Source organism: Cnephaeus nilssonii (genome assembly GCF_951640355.1).
Source record: "Cnephaeus nilssonii genome assembly, chromosome: 17".
NCBI classification, from domain to species: domain Eukaryota; kingdom Metazoa; phylum Chordata; class Mammalia; order Chiroptera; family Vespertilionidae; genus Cnephaeus; species Cnephaeus nilssonii.
In genome coordinates this window covers 1,996,693-2,016,565 of record NC_137088.1, presented here as the reverse complement: position 1 = coordinate 2,016,565, position 19,873 = coordinate 1,996,693, and the positions used below count along the sequence as shown (strand labels likewise).

Here is a 19,873-nt window from a genome sequence, read left to right as displayed (position 1 = left end):
CTACCTGCAGACACGTTGTTTATACGTAAACAATTATAGCAGGCAAATATAAATGATTCATTACAAATCTTTCTATAGGAGAATAATCTATCCAGTTAATTATGGGCACATTTTTGCAATTAATCATTCTTAGAGAGTTTATAGGAAGCCATGTGACTCAAAAGGAGACATTCTAGGGGCCACACAGAGATTGATGGCAGCGACGGCCCCTGGTGAGCACCTGCGCTATGCTTACACGGAAGGCTGTCTCAGCCCAGGGGCTTTAGAAACCATCATTCACTTGTTAGAACAGACTGAGAAAGAAGTCTTTCTTGAGAGAAAAAAACCATTTTGCCTCATCTGGTCACGTAAACAGCTAAAAGCTGAGCCGTTTGCTCACTTTCCCACCTGTGGGCATGTCTCTAGAGCAGGCGTCCTCAAACTACGGCCCGCGGGCCACATGCGGGTGTTTTTGCCGTTTTGTTTTTTTACTTCAAAATAAGATCTGTGCAGTGTGCATAGGAATTTGTTCATAGTTTTTTTTAAACTATAGTCTGGCCCTCCAACGGTCTGAGGGACAGTGAACTGGCCCCTGTTTAAAAAGTTTGAGGACCCCTGCTCTAGAGCGTGCCTTCCCGAGACTGTCACCGCGCCTGCGCCACAGCCTCTCAGGAGGGAGGAGCTCCGCTCAGGTCAGAGCCCAGAAGGAAGCTCTGCAGGCGTCCTCCGTCCCACCCGTGGAGCGTGAGGCTGCACAGAAGCTGCCTGAGTCCTGCACGGAACTGTATGTGACGGCCATCCTAGCTTTCCTCAAAGGTCATGTCAGAAAGACGGCCGTGACAATCACTGCTACAGGGCTGCTGTGAGGGCGCCTTTGGGAGCTGCCTGAAGAGGGCCCACCTAGAGCTTTTCTGGAAAAAGTTACTTTAAAGTCCAGTGACTGAGAGCCGATGGGCTTATTCCTCTATAAAAGGAGCACACACCCTCAATCCTGATGACTTCCTCTTGTCTACCGTTCAGTTACTTCAACAAATGTTTTTCTGTTGAAGATCCTGCAGTTTACATCGAGTGCAAATGAGAAAACAGTAATGATAGCAAATGACTCCCAATGACTTCAAAGAAGCGGGGAAGGGGTCACACGGACAGATGCCAGGAGCCTCTCCCAACCTAACATCCTCAGCTGCGCCGAGCCACACCACCCCCGACCTCTGTTCAGCTGCCCTGAGCCACCTCAGGCTGAGGAGCCTGAGATCCAGCTCTCCCTGGTGGGCCTCGGAGATCTCAGTCATTCACTAGCGGCCACCTAGGTGAGGAGTCACCCTGCACTTTTAAGATCAACTTACATTTGGGATGACTACTCTACAGCCGAGGAAGAGCAGGACATTGTCTTGCTCAGCGCACAAGGTAAAAACCACGGCCTCCACCCCACTCACCTTCCCGCGGGCACTTGCAGAATGAGCATGAAGGTCGGTGTCCAAGAGTGCTGGCCTTACACTGCAAGAGAAAGAAGTCAATTTGACTACAAATACTTTTTAAAACCGAACGTATACCCAACGTATGGGAATCACTTTTGGGGCCTGGAACACGTTAACTCAATTTACATGATTTCTAACGGGAAAAAGTGATTCAGTTTTCAAACAAATGGCTCTCGAACGGTCTTCTGGACTAAGTTAAGTCATTCCAAAGCGTTTCCCACGGCAGGCCCGGCACTCTGGCACAGGCCTCCAGCTCGTCGGAAATGAACCAAGAGCTTTGCCCTTGGCCATGCCCGCTACCAGACAGCGTTCCTAGACACGTGGAGGAGCTGTGACGCCAGGTCCTCACTTCTGAGGAAAGGAACTCTCGGCACTTACCCGCTTGCAGTACCAAAAATCCAGGCTGGGTACATACTCGAGGGTGACCTCTTTGTCATGGATCATCAGCGTTCCCTGTGGAGACAAAGACAGACGCCATCGACATCAGCCCTTGGAGAAGCGGAGAGACAGGAAGGCACAGCCAGCCTGCCGGTCCCCAGCGGGAACACTACAAAGAGGGAGCTTCTCATCAACAGGCGGCACTGGCTGCCTTAAGCCACCACGTGGGCAGTGTGGCGGAGCAAGCACAGGCTTCGGGACAGGGACTGCGAGGAGGTGGTATCGGTCTTCGGCCTTGGCTCCTGCGGGTCGGGGCGCTGTCCCCGGGCAGGTGAGGCCCAGTCTGCTCCTCCAGAGCTCAGGCGTGCACTCCCCTGTGCGCCCAGCACGTCCCCACCTGGCAGGGCTAGCTCACTACCCACAGCAAACTCCTCCTCCTGCAGCCCGGAGCCCCCATCGCCTTCTTTCCGAGGCTAACTCAACCTCCTTGGAGAGGGAGGAAGCGCTCTAACTCCGGTGCCTGGGAGCTTTCTTGGGAAAACTGGCTGCATGGCAAAAGCACCAGGAGAAAGAGGCACAGCACGGAAGACAGGAAGAAAGGAGGGAGGTGACAGCTTCACAGAAGCTCACATCCTCACACCTGGAAACTGGGTGGCTGGTGGCAGGGGCCACGGCATCACCCTGGCTTGGAGCCTATAGAGTGAGCCGCCATGAGAGCCGAGAACCAACCACGGCAAACAAGCACTTTGGGGAAGTCTAGCACGGGACAGGGGACAGGGGACAGGGGACAGGGGACAGGGGACAGGGGCTCAACAAGCCGCAGCTAGAGCTCCCTGCCTCTGCACAGTGGACAAGTCATGGGATCCATTTCCCACCAAGCTAAAGGGGGCTCTGTTTAATCAGCACTAACCAGCTAAAGGGGGCTCTGTTTAATCAACACTAACCAGCTAAAGGGGGCTGTTTAATCAGCACTAACCAGCTAAAAGGGGCCCTGTTTAATCAGCACTAACCAGCTAAAGGGGGCCCTGTTTAATCAGCACTAACCAGCTGAAGGGGGCTGTTTAATCAGCACTAACCAGCTAAAGGGGGCTGTTTAATCAGCACTAACCAGCTAAAGGGGGCTCTGTTTAATCAGCACTAACCAGCTAAAGGGGGCTGTTTAATCAGCACTAACCAGCTAAAGGGGGCTCTGTTTAATCAGCACTAACCAGCTAAAGGGGGCTCTGTTTAATCAGCACTAACCAGCTAAAGGGGGCTGTTTAATCAGCACTAACCAGCTAAAGGGGGCTCTGTTTAATCAGCACTAACCAACTAAAGGGGGCCCTGTTTAATCAGCACTAACCAGCTAAAGGGGGCCCTGTTTAATCAGCACTAACCCGCTAAAGGGGGCTCTGTTTAATCAGCACTAACCAGCTAAAGGGGGCTGTTTAATCAGCACTAACCAGCTAAAGGGGGCTCTGTTTAATCAGCACTAACCAGCTAAAGGGGGCTGTTTAATCAGCACTAACCAGCTAAAGGGGGCTCTGTTTAATCAGCACTAACCAGCTAAAGGGGGCTGTTTAATCAGCACTAACCAGCTAAAGGGGGCTCTGTTTAATCAGCACTAACCAGCTAAAGGGGGCCCTGTTTAATCAGCACTAACCAGCTAAAGGGGGCTCTGTTTAATCAGCACTAACCAGCTAAAGGGGGCCCTGTTTAATCAGCACTAACCAGCTAAAGGGGGCTCTGTTTAATCAGCACTAACCAGCTAAAGGGGGCTCTGTTTAATCAGCACTAACCAGCAGGTACTTGCGAAAGCAGAGGAAACCAGCTCTGCCTAGACGGGACCCTCACCACACTTGAAAGTGAACTAACCAAGAAGTGACTCTGGACCTAGCCCCTGCGCTGCTCGCTCTCCGCCCGCTAGGTCCTCTGTGTCTCCTCAGACAGGGCTCTGAGTTACACAAGGCTTTTCTTTGCAATTGGACCTCAGTTTCTTTCTTTCTTTTCTTTTTTTAAAATATATTTTATTGATTTTTTACAGAGAGGAAGGGAGAGGGATAGAGTTAGAAACATCGATGAGAGAGAAACATCGATCAGCTGCCTCCTGCACACCTCCCACTGGGGATGTGCCCACAACCAAGGTACATGCCTTTGACCGGAATCGAACCCAGGACCCCTGAGTCCGCAGGCCGACGCTCTATCCACTGAGCCAAAACGGTTAGGGGGGACCTCAGTTTCTTGCTTGGATCCATACATCTGTCCTATAATGCTTTACCTCTCTGCTTATCACACCAAAAGAGTCAAGAAAATACATAGAGCCCTAACCGGTTTGGCTCAGTGGATAGAGCGTCGGACTGCGGACTGAAGGGTCCCAGGTTCGATTCCGGTCAAGGGCATGTACCTTGGTTGTGGGCTCAGCCCCAGTAGAGGGTGTGCAGGAGGCAACTGATCGATGTTTCTCTCTCATCGATGTTTCTCTCTACCCCTCTCCCCTCCTCTCTGTAAAAAAATCAATAAAATATATTTTAAAAAAGAAAGAAAATACATAGAATAAAATTACTGTCTTGTCAGAACCAAAGGAGAACGGCCGCCTACCCAGGCCCTAGAACCTGGTCTCTGAGAAACTGTTCCCTGGCTGAGTCTCACGGCGGGGGACGACGGTAATAAATATTTGCTAACGTGTATTAGGTGCTTACTCAGAGCCAGAAACTGTTCAATTCGTATTGTATTTAATTCCCTAAATGACCCCATGAAGCAACATCACCTCCACCGTACAGACGAGGAAACATGTCAGAGAGGCAAGGCCAGCTGGGGAAAGGCAGAGCCAGGTCCACATCTGGGTCACAGGGAAGGGACCTCCTGGCCTAGTCACCAACTCCTGCTCAGTATCAGGGGAGGAGCCAGCCCAGAGGAGAAGAGCTCAGCAGGCAGGGAGGTCAGGGGACGGCACTGTCCTTCCACCTGGAGGCAGTCTCTCACATCGTTAAGCCATGGGCTCTGGGCCAGGCAGTGCGGCTCAGTGGTTGAGCGCTGTCCCATATACCAGGAGGTTGTTGGTTTGGCTCAATTCCCAGTCAGGGCACATGCCCAGGTGGTGGCCCAATAGGGGGTGTGCAGGAGGCAGCTGATTGATGTTTCTCTCTCTCCCGCCCTCTCCTTTCCTCTCTCTGAAATAAAAAACAAAACAAAACAAAAAACCCAACAACGTGGACTCTGGGTCACGTTCCCTAAATTTGAATCCTGCCTTCACTCCATGACCTTAAGCAAGATCCTTAACTTCTTTGCACTTAAGTTTCCTCATCTGTAAAGTGGGGATGACAGTATCTACTTCATAAGGTGGTTACAACAATTAAGAAAATTAACATATGAATGAGCTTAGCATGGAAAACAGTGAAGGCTCAGCAATGCGTTTAGACCCCTCTGTGCCAGACAAGAACGAGCACCCGCAGGGGAGACAGCAGGGTCAAGCAGCCACTCGCTCCAGCGCCCTGCCTGGCTGGTCAGCCAGTGATGGCTCACAGCTCCTCCCGCCCCGGGAAAGACCACACTTCCGCTGGGGAGGGCCGCTGCCCGCTGGAACCCGCACCTTATGACAACTCAGTGTTAGCTGCCGATTGCTGGGCCAGATCTCAGCACCCAGGCTCAATCTCCCGGCTTTCATCGTCAGTACCTGGTACCGAAGAGGACTAAATGCTTGTGAACGAAAGAGTGAATGGCCCCAGGGTCCCCAGAAAACTGGCATGCGCAGTGCACAGCAGCTCTGGAGGGAGTACCGCTGTCACACACTGCATCGTCCACCCCGCCCACGAAACGTGTGGGCTGCCATTGGAACGAGGCACCCTTGCGAGTGACAGTCCATTGCAAATTCTGACTCACCACTTGGCGTCAGCGGAAGCAGGGATCCCTAAGGCGAGGAGCACTTACACCTCAGGGAACCACATGCTGCCCGGGAGCGGGGGTGAGCTTCTGCTGAAGGCAGGGACCCCGCCAGAGCACTCACTGACACAGCGACTTTGAGATGACCGTCACCTCATAGATTATAAAGGCCACGGTCTGAGTCCTCAGAGGCCCCTACAGCGAAGGCAGCTGGAAACCACTGCTGAGGACAGGAAATGGCTTCACCACCGCTGCTGCTTTGGTAAGAACAGACACTCAACTTGAAGGAGAGCCATCGGGTCCATCTCTGAGCCACGGCCCTGCTGCTGCACACAGGCAGCCCAGACACCAGCGCGGCCGGGGACACACCCCGCCCTGCAGTGCCCTTTTTCAGGCTTCACCGAGCAAAGACCCACCAGTGCCTCCTGGGAAGCAACCGTGGGAGTGGGATTAATGAATGGGGAGGATGGCTTCATCACTTTTGGTTGCCCACTTTTAATTGTCTATTATCTACCGTCTTCACACAATAGAATTTTTATTCATCATTTGGATTGTTGGGTCATTTATTAAGCTACTGAAGTAAAGGCACCGGAAAGACCACGAGTCTGATGAACCAGGTGTGGCTCCTGAAGAGAGTCCCACTGGGTCTCGGTGGGACACTGCTCTCTCATGGAGAGACAGCGCACAGACTAGCAGCCATGTCTTTATTTTATAGCAGATGCCACGAGGCAAAGGGAGGGCGTGGTCAAGATGTTTACAACGTTCTCCTGGGTTTGGATCCTACTCAACTACATGCACTGATCAAGCTTTGTTTACTCGCAGCCTATATCGCTTAGGCACGTGGGGCCACGTGTTCGGACCATAGCTTCAAGCCTATATTTCAAAGTAAAACCAAAGACACCCCCTTTCTCGGGAGTGTGAGATTAGGTTAAATTAGATTATAACCTGCTAAAATCCGACCAAGCCCAAAGCTCTCACCTGACAAAGTCACACACAGGTGTTCCTATATTCGCCTTAAGTGGTCTGAATGTGAAGCTTCAAAAAGCTAGAGATAGTCCGGCCAGTGTGGCTCAGAGGTTGAGCATCGACCTATGTACCAGGAGGTCACAGTTCGATTCCCACAGATTGATGTTTCTCCCTCTCCCTTCTCCTCTCTGAATTCAATAAAAATATTAAGAAGAAAAAAAGGCTAAGAGATAATGCCCTCCTGAAGACCAGTCAGTCCTCTCCACCTCAGGGACACTGCAGGGGAGCAATCTGGGTGTGAGGCTGCTGAATTCAACATCCACATTTCCGTTTCCCTTAAAAAAATTTTTTATTTTATTGATTCAGAGAGGAAGGGAGAGGGAGAAAGAAATAGAAACATCAATGATGAGAGAATCATGGATCGGCCGCCTCTTGCACGCTTCCTACTGGGGATCGAGCCCACAATCCAGGCATGTGCCCTTGACCAGAATCGAACCCAGGACCCTTCAGTCTGCAGGCCAACACTCGATCCACTGAGCCAAACCAGCCAGGGCCATTTCCTTTTTTGCTGCTGCTCTTAGACACTTTATAACTCCATTTTGTGACTCAACCTTGAGAAAGACTTGAGTGAGACAAGTGAGACCTCCCCTAAGCTTATGCGGGCTGATAACCAAGCCAAGGATTAAGGTCTGGGAGGAACAAGAGAAATGGACACAACCTTTCTGGCCAGGAGCTTTGCATCTTTGTTAAAGATCACCCAACACGAGCAGTCGCAGGGAAACTTTGTAGTGAGAATACAGCTGCTGTGGGACATGACGGACCGTCTCATTAATGCATGGAGAGAGACAGGATCAGAAAGCAGGGAAAATGCATGTGAGCCTCGTGAATACAACTCACACCGGGAAACGGGCAAGCCCTCTTTGTGGATTTGTGCCTCCTCCAAACCCACGATGGGAGGATCGGGTTACTGGCGCTGAGAACTGGTACTGTTTATGAGACAGTAGTCTTTATTCACAAAGCAATTACGATGTACAAAGGCATTCTTCACAAATGTCACCTCGCTCAAGCCTCCTAAGTAGGACATACATAAAACCTGCTTCCACACGGAGAGTATGGCTGGGGTCCCCGGAGCAGCCTGCCAAGATTAGAGCTTGTTAGCAACACAGGTGTTCTTTTCACCATACTGCTTTTTGGTTTGATTCCGTTTTTAAACTTCCAGGGAGTCAGCCAACTCATCATACTTGCCACACCAAAATGACTTCTGATAAAAAGACCCACAAGGTAAGCTAAAGAAGTTCACAAGCAATGGACCCATAGGGAGTTCAGAGACCTGCTTCTTGACAGCTCTGCCCCGCCCCCGCCTCTCCCGGTGGTCTTCACGCGCTCCCGCACCTGCAATCACGTGGGTGCTGTGCCTAAGACCAAGAGGCTGCTGGGAGGGAGCTGCTACCTGAAGTTCCAACCATCGTGACAGAAAGAATGAAGCGAGAGGAACAAAACAGCAGGTAGGAACAGAAGTGTCATTTCTCTTAGTATAAAAGAGTCGTTTTAATATAAATCTTTTGCAAAGCAACTAGGCGCATTCTTGTTGGTGCAGGATATGTTAGATCAAACACTTTGTCACACTCACTATTCCCAAAGGCCAAATCCAAAACGAGGCAGAACAAGGAGAGGAGAAGGCGGGGAAGCAGAGGGCGGAGATCCTGCGGGAAGCACACCAAGGCTCCGTGCCCACTGCCCGCCGACCCTCTGCTTAGCCTGGCCTCGCCCCCAACAGGACCTGAGCTGCCCTCTGAGCAGCCAGGAGACGGGGCCCTGGCGGGACCTCCACTAGAAGCAGAAGCCACTTCGGGAGCCGAGTTCAGATGGACGGGCAGGAAGACGGCCTTCCTGGCTGCTGCTTATCTTGAGATGTCTTTTCTTGTCCAGACGAAAACACAACAAAAACATTTTCTAAAATCCTCCTTAACATCTTTCACGGCCTGACCCGTTTCTGTCATTTCCTAAGAAACACACCAGCATCTGGGGAAGCTGTGCTGTGCGCTGAGGGGCATGGCGGGCCTGTGCTGCCCCGAACCACTGAACTGCCCGGGTCCGGGTCTCCGACGAACTCTGCTCCGGGACCACAACACCCTCCAGACCAGGCCCTGGCGGACAGCGACTTGGTTATTTAAAGGCGTCTGGTGCTGAGAATAATCCCACCCACGCCACCACCACTCCCCGCCGGTCTTGTGTGTATTTCAAGGTAGGATTCCAGTTCCTCCAAAAAAGTCTCTTGTCAAAATGCAATCGGATCAGTGATCTGTGGTCTTGGAGATAATTTCCTTAACTGAGGCCCAGACTTAGGAAGAATAGACTCGTCTGCCCAGGGATCCACCGGACTCTCCCATTCTAAGAGGCACGTGAGTCAAAAACAGAGGCAAAATATAAAAATACACACACACACACACACACACACACACACACACACACACACACAGTAGGCAGGTAAGTAATGAAACAGCCCAAAGTCTCTCTCCTTTGAGAAAAGGAGGCTCCACCAGAGACTGCCAGGCAGGCGGGGCACGCAGCCAACTCCTTCACCACAGACACTGTGCTATAAAGAAATGATTGACAAGCTCCACTAGTATACCTAGAATCACCAAACAACCGTGAACCACTAAAATGCAAATATGTTTTACACTTTCAGTTTGTGAACTCCATATGTTTTATTCTATTATTATTATTTTTTAAATCCTCACCCAAGGACATGTTTCCATTGATTTTTATAGAGAAAGGAAAGGAGAGAGAGATGAGAAACATCCACGTGAGAAATAAACATTGATCAGTTGCCTCCCGCAGGTACCGAGCGGGAACTGAACCTACCACTACCTGTGCGCGCATGGAACGACACTCCAACCAACCGAGCCACCCGGCCAGGGCCACTTTACACGTTTTAGAGCAACATTTCATCAAATGCTTAAAAGGACCTCAGTCTAGTTAAGATGTTCCTTGTTAACAATAAATTTATTTCCCAACAAAGATCTGACCTAGTTCTTAAGTGGAAGTAGATTACACTTGAACATACCTTACTGATAATTCTCAGGATTCCCTTCAGAGGTCAGGTTTCTGTAACTGCCACTAATTTCATTTTTCTCCTCTCTCAGTTGGTTTCAATCACGCCATAATGAAATGAAAGTACTCATAAAGCAGAAGACAGAAACACGACACAGCTTGCTCGTGCCTAAGGATTTTCTCAGTCAACCCCCAAATAAGTGAGGGCTGTGCAGGGCAAAGGCTCTGAGCCCCAGTTCAGAGGGCTCCCGCCCTGCAGTCAGGACCCTTCTCCCACGTTTGGGCAGCTCTGCGACACGCTCATGTTCTGGGGTGACTCCTGTTCCAGCTCCCCCGGCTCTTTTCTTCTGGAAAAAGTGGAGCCTAAACTCAAAACACACACACACACACACACACACACACACACACACACACACACACACACACACACTTCATTGTCGAGGTTCTCTGAATCGAATCACCGCGGCGGGAGGGAGTTGCTAAAACCAATGTGGAAATGCCAAGCTCCTTATTTTGCTGTTTATTGACTAATGGAACCAGCAGCTACTCTTCTGGCCTCACCACTGGAAAGAGATGATGTCTACTGGCCCTTTACCTACCGCCTCCCACCCGACACTGAGCTCTCCTAAAGGCAGCCTCTATGGGCCTCGCCGGCTTCAATGTCCTTGCTCGGACATTCCAGAGAACCCTGCTGACGTGCTTTCTACAGAAACAGCACCCTGAAGAGAGAAATAAAATACAGAGCCACCAGGTCTCTGAAGTCACACTGTCCAACCACCGTTTCAGGGGGGTAACCACGCATTCTACTTTTTTCTTAGGCAAAAAGCTATACACCCAACAGCACTCTGACAGAAGCTGCAAGACTAAGAATAGAGGCTTCGAGTGAGAAAAGGTCCACTGGACAGGAGGCTAGGTCCCTCACCATTTTAGGTCTACCCATCCCACCTGCAACCAACACAGAAGCACCGAACTTCAGCCCTAATATAAGCAGGCGGTGGCACTTCCCATTTGAGACCTGCTCAGGTTAACTTAGTGCATACTGAGGAAGCAACGTCCGCTGAACTGCAGGCTCACGGCAGCCCCCACAGCAGATACGAACAGAGAATGAGGAATGATCTCAGCACAGGCAGAAATCTCTGGGGACCCAAGAGTGTGGGAGAGGACAAAGCCAAGGTCTCTAACGATACCCTAACTGGAGTTGCTGCCAAATCTAAAAAGGCACAGCCCACAGCCATCCAGAAACCCTCCTTCGATGCCTTTAAACACCCTCGGACCATCTAAAATAGTAAGTAAAAGGCATTTCTTAGCCCGGCCAGCGTAGCTCAGTGGGTGAGCGTCAACCTATGAACCAGGAGGTGATTTTTTTCTTTATTATGTAGGAAAAAAAATCCCCCAGGGCTATGAAGATGGAAGATAGCACCAGTGATTCTGTCTCATCATTGATGTTTTCATCTCTCTCTCCCTTCCCGTCTGAAATCAATTTTTAAAAAAGGCATCCTTTATATTTGCTTGAAGGTTATCACAATGACAAAAATAAGTGACTGTATAATTAAAATTTTCTTATCTCTTTGTAAGAAAAACTGGGGAAAATACATTAAAAAGGGAGAACTTTGGGTAATGTTCGGAAGCACCTTGAGATTTGTTACACAGAACAAACTACATGTCCAGGTTTTATAAGGTAATCCCAACTTGCTGTTCTATCCTGTTGAAGGCTGTGTGTCGGGCAGCGCAAACCAGTTTGAGGTTGCAGAGATGGTCAACATTACAACACACCACTGGCTTCTCTCAAAAAGATTAAGTTAATGTACTGAGACTGTGTCTTCTTGTGGGAAGAATTAGAGTTTCATAGATTTTAAAATGCCTTTACCTTTTCCCCTACCACCTCCTCATCCCTCAAAATCACTAGCCAGAACAGGATATGTATTCTTTTTTAAAATTTATTATCAATTTAGGGAAAGAGTGAGAAACATCGATATCAGAAACATCAATCGGCTGCCTCCTGCATGCCCCACACTGGGGATGGAGCCTGCAACCCAGGCATGTGCCCTGATTGAGAATTGGACCAGTGACCTCTTGGTGCATGGAATGATGCTCAATCTACTGAGCCACACCAGCCAGGCAGGATATGTATTCTTTATTCAACAACAAATGTTTTCTCAGCTGACTAGGCATGGGGATATTTTTTTAAATATTTTATTGATTTTTTACAGAGAGGAAGAGAGAGGGACAGAGAGTTAGAAACATCGATCAGCTGCCTCTTGCACACCCCCCACCAGGGATGTGCCCACAACCAAGGTACATGCCCTTGACCGGAATCGAACCTGGGACCCTTGAGTCTGCAGGCTGATGCTCTATCCACTGAGCCAAACCGGTTTCGGCGGCATGGGGATATTTTAAAGCATGAGGACAATAAACAGGCACACTTTTAAACAAGGAAGCACATATCTCTATCTGAAATTCGTATCAGGAAACATACAGAATGGAAAGAGTTCTTTAATATTGTCAGAAGTGAAGAGAAACAAAACAAGGGCGACAGTTTATGCTGAGAAGTCCACCGTGCTGACAGCTCACCAGCAGTTTAGGGGTAAAGTGCTCCAGGAGCTGCATGTACAACAGACAAAGCTGGATGCGACCCAGAGAGAACATGATAAGCCACATGTAAGAAAAGTGAGCGTCCAGAAATAAGCAAGATCCAGATATATTCTTGCTAAGATATACCTGGCAGAAATGCGGATGCTTTTATTCTTTCTGTACTTTTAAAAAATATATTTTTATTGATTTCAGAGAGGAAGGGAGAGGGAGGGAGAAACATCAATGAGAGAGAATCATTGATCGGCTGCCTCATGCATGCCACCTACTGGGGATCGAGCCCACAACCCAGGCATGTGCCCTGATGTGGAATTGAACCATGATCTCCTGGTGCAGTGGTCAGCAAACTGCGGCTCACGAGCCACATGCGGCTCTTTGGCCCCTTGAGTGTGGCTCTTCCACAAAATACCACGTGCGGGCGCACACGTACAGTGCGATTGAAACTTCGTGGCCCATGCGCAGAAGTCGGTTTTCAGCTCTCAAAAGAAATTTCAATCGTTGTACTGTTGATATTTGGCTCTGTTGACTAATGAGTTTGCCGACCACTGTCCTGGTGCATAGGTCAATGCTCAACCACTGAGCCACACCAGCCAGGCAGGAGGTATTCTTAAAGGGAGGGCCAAGTCCATTTTCATCCCTTCTGTCCCATTCATTGGTTGGCAAGTCAAAGTGATGGCTGACACCCAAGCAGCCATCTGGGACAGTAAGGCAGAAGTCACATGTTGAGGACTGGAAGGGCCTGGGCTCCTGATGTCCATGGCCGCACTGTAAGAAAGCCTGGCTGACTTAGACCATGCTCATTAGAGAGGAATGAACTCATTTAAGCCACAATTCTTTTTCGTGTTCTGTCACTCCCAGCTGATTCTAATGCTAACTGATCTAGAAGATTCCCTACAGTGCCATTTTAACTTTGTTACCTTCCTTTAGCTCTCCCGTGTCTTCAAATCCAAGACTAAATGCAAGCCCCTTGACAACTTACCTGCACTTTCCAAATTATTCCTTCACTACTTCCCAGGGTATGAGGACAAGAATGAGACAGGACATTTTGAACAAACAAAATGTGGCCATCTCTGTCCGAACAGAAATAGTATCCAGTATTACTACCCGCTACCAAAGATTATAGAAGTACTGGCTCCTGGCATATGTCATCAGTTTGGCTCAAAGAAACTTATACACATTTTTAAAAAAGTATAGAAGTGCCAGAATTTGGAAAGTCAAGGGATTGTTCAGGCTGTGAAGACTAGAGCCTTCTTTATTATGAAGGGAAAAAAATCCCTAAGAGCTTGGAAGATGGAAGATAGCATCAGAAACCACTTCATTCAACAGTGACTAATCCAGTTAACAAGTATTTACTTAGGGCAGTGGTCGGCAAACTGCGGCTCTGTTGACTAATGATTTTGCCGACATTGACCTAGACTCTCGATTCCAATAATTACAGGCTGTTGTTGTTCATTGTGATTAAGCTCCTATCCCAGTGGTAGGCAAATTCATTAGTCAACAGAGCCGCACCGCCGCTCGTGAGCTGTGGTTTGCCGACCACTGAAGTCTTAGGGCATCCTATGCTGAGGTCCAGCTCTACCCCATTTGGGTAGCGAAGGGAAAAAAAGAAAGAACCAGTCCCTGTCCTCAGGGGCCTTTCCAACTAGCAATGCCTGACTCTACCTGGTGACAGCTGCTTGAATGGGCCTGATCTTTGCTAGTCATTTGCCCAGACACTTAGTCCGGTCCAGCTATTTACTCGGGGCTCCAATACTACCTTGAAACGACAGAAGCCAAGTGATCCTGTACCTGATCTCGCTCCCGTGCCTAGTTCCTGGGGTGCTTTGTTTAAAGGTGTAGGGTAAGGGTCTTGTCTTTTCTTTGACCCGACTCCTGAGTGTTGTGACTCCAGAGCAATGCAGGTAGAGTGGGTTCCCTGTGCCCTGGAGGGGGCCAGCTCAGAGACATGCTTGTTTGTTCCTAGCAGGTGTCTAAGCTCAGCGGAACCTCTTTAAGGGCAGAGAACATAGTTTGGGGGCCTTGCTCAGGAAAACGCTTCTTGTGGCTCTTCTGGGTGCTCGGGATGAAGGGGCTCTCCAGTGTCAGGGTTATAGGCAGAAACAGTACTAGTAAATGTGCCACTTACGGGTGGACTCTGAGAACCTGCACGGACGGGAAAGAAGAAAATTAGCTGCTCAAGAGTCAGCTGCAAATCCTGGATGTGCTCAAAACCCAAACAACAAAGCCTGACCACGTCCAGGGCAGCGAGTGTCCTGAGGCACCTGGTGAAATACACCCACAGCCGAGGGAGCATTCCAACGGCGATGTGAACGCCCACAGCAACCAAAGCAGACCGGGAACGTGGCCGCCGGGTCTGTCATCTCCAACAGGGCCTGCCAGGCTAGCCACTTGGAGAAAGCACACACATCGAAAGCTTTAGCATTTTCACTTTTAGATACTGACCCAAGACAACCGAAAACATGTATCTACACAAAAACGTGTACATGGATGTTCACAGCAGCATTATTCACCATAGCCCAAAGTGGAAACAATCCAAATGCCCATCAACTAATTAATGAGTCGAGAAAATGAGCTACATCCACACAATGGAATGTTCAACTATGAAAAGGAATGAAGTGCGGATTCACAGCATAACGTGGATGAACTTTTAGAAAACACTATGCTAAGTAAAAGAAACCAGCCGCAAAAATGTGTATGACCCCATTTATATGAAACATCTCAGACAAATCTATAGACAGAAAGCAGATTAGGGGACATTTGGAGCATGAACGGGAGTAGAGGGACATGGGTGTGACTGCTAAAGGTACAGGATTTGTTTTAGGGGTGATGGGAAAGTTCAGGAATTAGTGGTGATGGTTGTACAATCTTGTGAACATATTAAAACCCACTAAATGACACACTTTGAAAGGGTGAATTTTATAACATAAGAATTACACATCAATTAAAACTAAGAAGAGAAAACCACCACCCAAAAGCTTTCAGGACTCGACGACCATTGCCAGAACAGAGAAAGGCAGTCCTGTCTCTTCCCTCTGCCGCGCCGTGGCCCACCTAACCTGCCCGCCCTCCAGCCTCCAGCCATTTCCCCGGGAACCAGGCACACCCCTGCCACACACATCCTTACTACACCCTGATTCTTGACCAAAGCTCTGGTCCCTGATGACAATACACACTGAAAATGAGAGGACTCTAATTAGACAGGAACATCCACTTCCCCAACAAAAAGGTGGTAAAAAAGCAATTTGACCACCTTGAATGAATAAATTTTTAGAAATATGAATGAAATTAGTCATATGTCTACCTACTTACACTTAATTTATTAATTTAATTAATCTTGTACATTTAAATTTACAATAACGTGGTCTTAATTATGACTGTCCCAATACACGGACAGATACATAAACATACGTAGTCCCTCTTATCTCTGGGGATACATTCCAACACCCTCAGTGGATGCCTGAAACTATGTAGAGTACTGAACCCACATGTATACACACACACATGTAACAGCTGATAATTCAATTGATGTTTCTTTCTTTTCAAGTTTAACCCACTGGAATTAATAATTATTCAAAGTGTGTATACATTTTTTGCGGACACCATGTATATTATGGTTTTTCCTACATACACATTCTTTTTTAAAAAAATATATTTTATTGATTTTTTACAGAGAGGAAGGGAGAGGGATAGAGAGTTAGAAACATCGATGAGAGAGAAACATTGATCAGCTGCCTCTTGCACACCCCCTACTGGGGATGTGCCCGCAACCAAGGTACATGCCCTTGACCGGAATCGAACCTGGGACCCTTCAGTCCGCAGGCCTACGCTCTATCTACTGAGCCAAACCGGTTTCGGCTACATACACATTCTTATGATAAAGTTTCATTTATAAATTAGGCACAGTAAGAGATTAATAATAAAAAAAATAGAATAATCACATATAATTAAAGCCTAATATGCAAATGGACTGAACAGCAGAATGACTGGTCGCTATGATGCACACTGACCACCAGGGGGCAGACACTCAACACAGGAGCTGCCCGCAGCCTGCAGGCCCCAGGCCAGCCAAGGCAGGTGCCAGTGGGGGGCCCCTGATCGCCCTGCTGGTCGCCCTGCAGAGGGAGGTGACCAGCGTGGCGGTGAGGGGTGGGGCTGGCGAGCAGGCAGTACCAGGCCAACCAAGGCGGGTGCCAGCAGGGGCCCCCGACAGCCCTGCCAGTCGCCCCACAGAGGGACATCACTGGTGGCAGGGCGTGGGGCCAGCGAGCTAGCAGCGCCAGGCTGGCCAAGGTGGGTGCCAGCAGCGCCCCGATCACCCTGCCGGTTGCCCCACAGATCAGCTCTGATTGCCAGCCAGGCCTAGGGACCCTACCACTGCACGAATTTCGTGCACTGGGCCTCTAGTATACTAGAATAAAAGTTATGTGAATGTGGCATTATTATCTATAATAATAAAAGCATAATATGCAAATCGACTGAACAACTGAACAGTAGAACCACCCTCTGGATGACCACGCTATGACACGTACTGGCACCAGGCCAGCCAAGGCAGGTACAATGCGATTGGTCGGGGGAACTCCATGATCGATTGCCCAGCAGAGAAAGGCCCAGGCCACCTGGCCGGCGGCCACAGAGGGAGGCCAGGCCACCAGCCAGCGACGCTGTGGCGGGTGTGTGGGGTCAGCCAGTGATCGCCCTGCAGAGGGAGGCCCAGACCAGCCAAGTGATCATACCCCATGCCTGTCAGCTGTAGAGGGAGGTGACTGGTGGCAGGGGAGGGGGAGGCAGTGCCGCACAGACAGCAAGCAGTGGCAGCAACAGTGGTGGGGCCAGCTGCCGGCAGCTGGGGGAAGGAAAGCCCCAATAGACCCTGATCGCCGGCCAGGCCTAGGATCCTACCCGAGGGGTCCCAGATTGAGAGAGGGTGCAGGCCAGGCTGAGGGAACCGCGCCCCCCCCCCCCCCCGTGCATGAATTTCATGCACCGGGCCTCTAGTGTAAAGTAAGAGTCACTTGAACATGAGCACTTAGATACCACAACAGTCTGGTAACCAAGACAGCTACCAAATGACTAATGGGCACACCTACAGTGTGGGGACAAAGTGATGATTCACGAGCCAGGTGGGACAGAGCAGGAGGCATGAGATTCCACCACACTACACAGAATGGCACCATTTAAACTTTATGAATTGTTTATTTCTGTTATTTTTCATTTAATATTTCTGGACCACAGGTTACTGAAATGAGTGAAAGCGAAACCACACATAAGGGAAACTACTATAGTATGGGGATCGGTAGCTATTGAATGACTGCATGTAGGTAATAATCAATGAAAGTTTAAACAACTAGGCGAAAGACTGAAGACACACAAAATTCAACAAGTCCAGTCATGGGTATATATTAACAGAAGGAGTATACCTATTCATTAAGTGCAATAACAACTTTGAAATAGCCCCAAATGGGAAAAACAAAACGAAACAAGACATTTCCTTTAGAGTAGAACTAATGAATACATCGTGATACCTGTATTTGTATACTGAAAGACCTGTATAACAATGAAATGAACACATCCTAGTTATACCCTAGATCAGTGGTCAGCAAACTGCGGCTCGCGAGGCATATGCGGCTCGCGAGCTACGGTTTGAAGCTCTGTTGACTAATGAGTTTGCCGACCACTGGGATAGGGGCTTAATCACAAGGAATAACAACAGCCTGTAATTACTGGAATCGAGAGTCTGTGTCAGTGGTCGGCAAACTCATTAGTCAACAGAGCGGCAATGAATTTCAAAAATAATACTAAGCATAAAAGTCAAGTAGAAGAATGCATCCTGTGTGATCCCATATACATAAGACTCAAAAGCAATTCAAAAAACTAAGTTTAGCCCTACTTGGTTTGGTTTAGTGGTTAGAGCTTCAGCCCTCAGACTGAACGGTCTTGGGTTTGGTTCCTAGTCAAGGGCATATACTGTATTTTCCGGCGTATAAGACGACTTTTTAACCCAGGAAAATCTTCTATACGCCCAGTCATCTTATACACCGGAAAATACGGTACCTTGTACCTCGGCTCCATGCCCAGCCCCTGTAAGGGCATGTGCAGGAGGCAACCAATTGATATGTCTCTCTCACATCCATGTTTCTCTCTCTCTGTCTCTCACTTCCACTCACTTTAGAAAAATCAATGGAAAAAAAATATCCTCTGGAAAGGATTAACAGAACAAGAAAACCCAAAAGACTACAGGTTTAGAACTAGGAGAGTGACTGCTTCTGGGGATGGTGGAAAAGGTATAGACCAATAGAAGAAGGACGGGCTTCTGCATAGGGAGCAGAGTTGTTTATTTAACCTGATGGTGGTGGAGCCCTCGTGAATGGGATTAGTGCCCTAACAGACAAGAGAGGTGACCTTGCTACATGCCCAATGGTTGGGGAGGGGAGGGGAGGAGAGGGTGCCAACATTGCCTCCCTTCTCCCTCCCTCCACTGTTAAGAACCACTGTCTTACAAAACACATTACCAGTGGCGTGTGCTCCCCTTTCCTCTGGCTGCTCCTGTTTCTTGGTCTAGTGCTGACTAGCACATAGTCTCTCTCTGTGTATCAGGCATCCAAATGACAGCTCTCTCATGGGGGAACACAACTGTTGGTTTTTTGAAAAGCCAGACTAAAACCTCACAATGCCCAGGAGAGGGAGGGTGGATTCTGACCCTACTTCCCATCCCCAACCTCAGCCCTTGCCTGGCAGGGGACTCTCTTGGAAGCATTGACAAGATAGCTTAAGCCCCGTCACCTTCCAAAGCACCCTCTCAATCCACCAGAAGAGCACCTCACCATGTGAGATAAAAAATAATTAATAATCCAAATGAGATTATCCATGATTATCAGTCATATGATCAATACTTTTTTTTTTAATTAACCCTCACCTGATGGTATTTTTCCATTGATCTTTAGAGATAGTGAAAGGAGGGGGAGAGACAGAATAAGAGAAACATCGATTGGTTGCCTTCTGCACACACCTCGACCAAGGCTGGGGATTGTTTGCAACTGAGGCATGTGCCCTTGACCGGAATCGAACCCAGGACTCTTCAGTCTGCAGGCCGACACTCTATCCACTGAGCCTAACCAGCTAGGGCCCATCAATACTCTTAATAAGAAATATGTACAGGCGGTCCTCGGGTTACATCGGACACAACGTACGTCGTTTCATGATTATGTCGCCATCTCCCGTTTATTTATTAAAAAAAAAAAAGGTTCCATCATTTTGACGTATGTACATATGTGCTTTATGTTTATTATTTATTTACCACAAGTAAATTCGCGAGCCACGGTTTGCCGCTCTGTTGACTAATGAGTTTGCCGACCACTGATCTAGCTCATATAAAATGAGCAAGAGGCTACAATGACAATGTTATTGGTAGGGACAGTTCCTCATCACCACCGGAAGGGCAGTTGGTGAGGGTAGATTTCTTAAGATATGCAAGAAAACTAATCTTCTGAGATTAGCACAGGAGGATGAGGTGTTGTAGAAAACTTTATTTCTGTGGAATTACACCCCTGGACTTTCACGGTCCCATTTCCCCTGTC

At 48.7% G+C, this 19,873-nt stretch overlaps 1 protein-coding gene across 5 annotated transcripts in view; it reads right to left on the bottom strand.

The window, feature by feature from the left end:
- RBM6 (RNA binding motif protein 6) overlaps positions 1-19,873 on the bottom strand; it is a 67,125-nt gene that overhangs the window by 11,459 nt on the left and 35,793 nt on the right. For all 5 annotated transcript variants that reach the window (XM_079794858.1, XM_079794859.1, XM_079794862.1 and 2 more), the window contains 2 exons: positions 1,833-1,907; positions 1,413-1,473 (listed from right to left, as the gene is read on the bottom strand). In XM_079794858.1, coding sequence (XP_079650984.1) covers positions 1,413-1,473; positions 1,833-1,907 — 136 coding nt within the window. The remainder of the gene's footprint in view (positions 1-1,412; positions 1,474-1,832; positions 1,908-19,873) is intronic.